Here is a 988-nt window from a genome sequence, read left to right as displayed (position 1 = left end):
AACTCAACGGTCTTAAGGGTCTTTCCCAACCAAAACGATTCTGTGATTACAAATATCACTTACCAGTTTGATCATCAGTGTCAGAAACTGCAACAGAAGAAGAAAAAGTTATTTGGTGAGAAGAGAAGCTGGGGAAAAACACATTTAGTCAAGCAGTATTATTGAGCAGGAGATGAAAGCCTTGAAGGGAGATGACAAAACCAAAACTGTGTTTTCTGAACCCCACACAGATGTTTAAGGTGAATCTGATCAGGATTCAACTGCCCTGGAACTTCCTGAGCTTACAGAGGAGCTACAGGTTCACAAAGAAAAGGAACTGTCTCAAATGAGGTCTCAGTTTTTAAGGCAGCCTTGGCAGTTACAGTGTTGGGCTTCCTAGAACTGCACTTTCAGTGGCCCCATGTGCCAGCTCCTTTGGTGTTACACAGTCTCACCCATACTGCTGAGCACAGCTGAGACAGGCACTGGAAACAGGGATTAAGAGACCCATACTGCTGAGCACAGCTGAGACACACACACTAGGAACAGGGATTAAGAAGAAGGGATAAATCCTGTGAAAAGCACAAAATAGAGTAAAAGAGGAATATAAAACCAAAGCTGTTGTCTTAAAGCTTTTACCACTCAGAGGATAAAGCTCAGATGTGTTTAAGAAAATAACACTACTTTGGACAGTGCTGAGAAACCTTTCTATGAAATCAAAGTGCTGGAATATATTTCTCTTGTAACAATTTACAAGGCAATGTCACCTTCAGCTCATCTCCTACAAGTGCAAACTGGCACCTGGAGGTGCAGGCAGACACATTTCTGTGCCCCTCCACCAGCCCCTGGCACTGCCCAGCAGCACTCTGACCCAGAGGGCAGAGTCCAACCTCAACGCTGGGCAGCAGGACGCTGAGCAGGAGCCTGCTCTGAACTGCCCAGCTGCCTCTGGGGCATTTCCTGCTGCTCTGCCCCTTGCCATGAGTCCACAGGAGAGAGCTCAGCCCAG

At 46.6% G+C, this 988-nt stretch overlaps 1 protein-coding gene across 1 annotated transcript in view; it reads right to left on the bottom strand.

The window, feature by feature from the left end:
• Positions 1 to 988, bottom strand: part of RFFL (ring finger and FYVE-like domain containing E3 ubiquitin protein ligase) — a 10,166-nt gene that overhangs the window by 654 nt on the left and 8,524 nt on the right. The window contains exon 5 of the mRNA XM_008947583.1: positions 64 to 87. Coding sequence (XP_008945831.1) covers positions 64 to 87 — 24 coding nt within the window. The remainder of the gene's footprint in view (positions 1 to 63; positions 88 to 988) is intronic.

This window comes from Merops nubicus, unplaced genomic scaffold (genome assembly GCF_000691845.1).
Source record: "Merops nubicus isolate BGI_N331 unplaced genomic scaffold, ASM69184v1 scaffold5389, whole genome shotgun sequence".
NCBI lineage: Eukaryota > Metazoa > Chordata > Aves > Coraciiformes > Meropidae > Merops > Merops nubicus.
The sequence above is the reverse complement of the archived record's forward strand: the minus strand, read 5'-3'. Positions and strand labels throughout refer to the sequence as shown.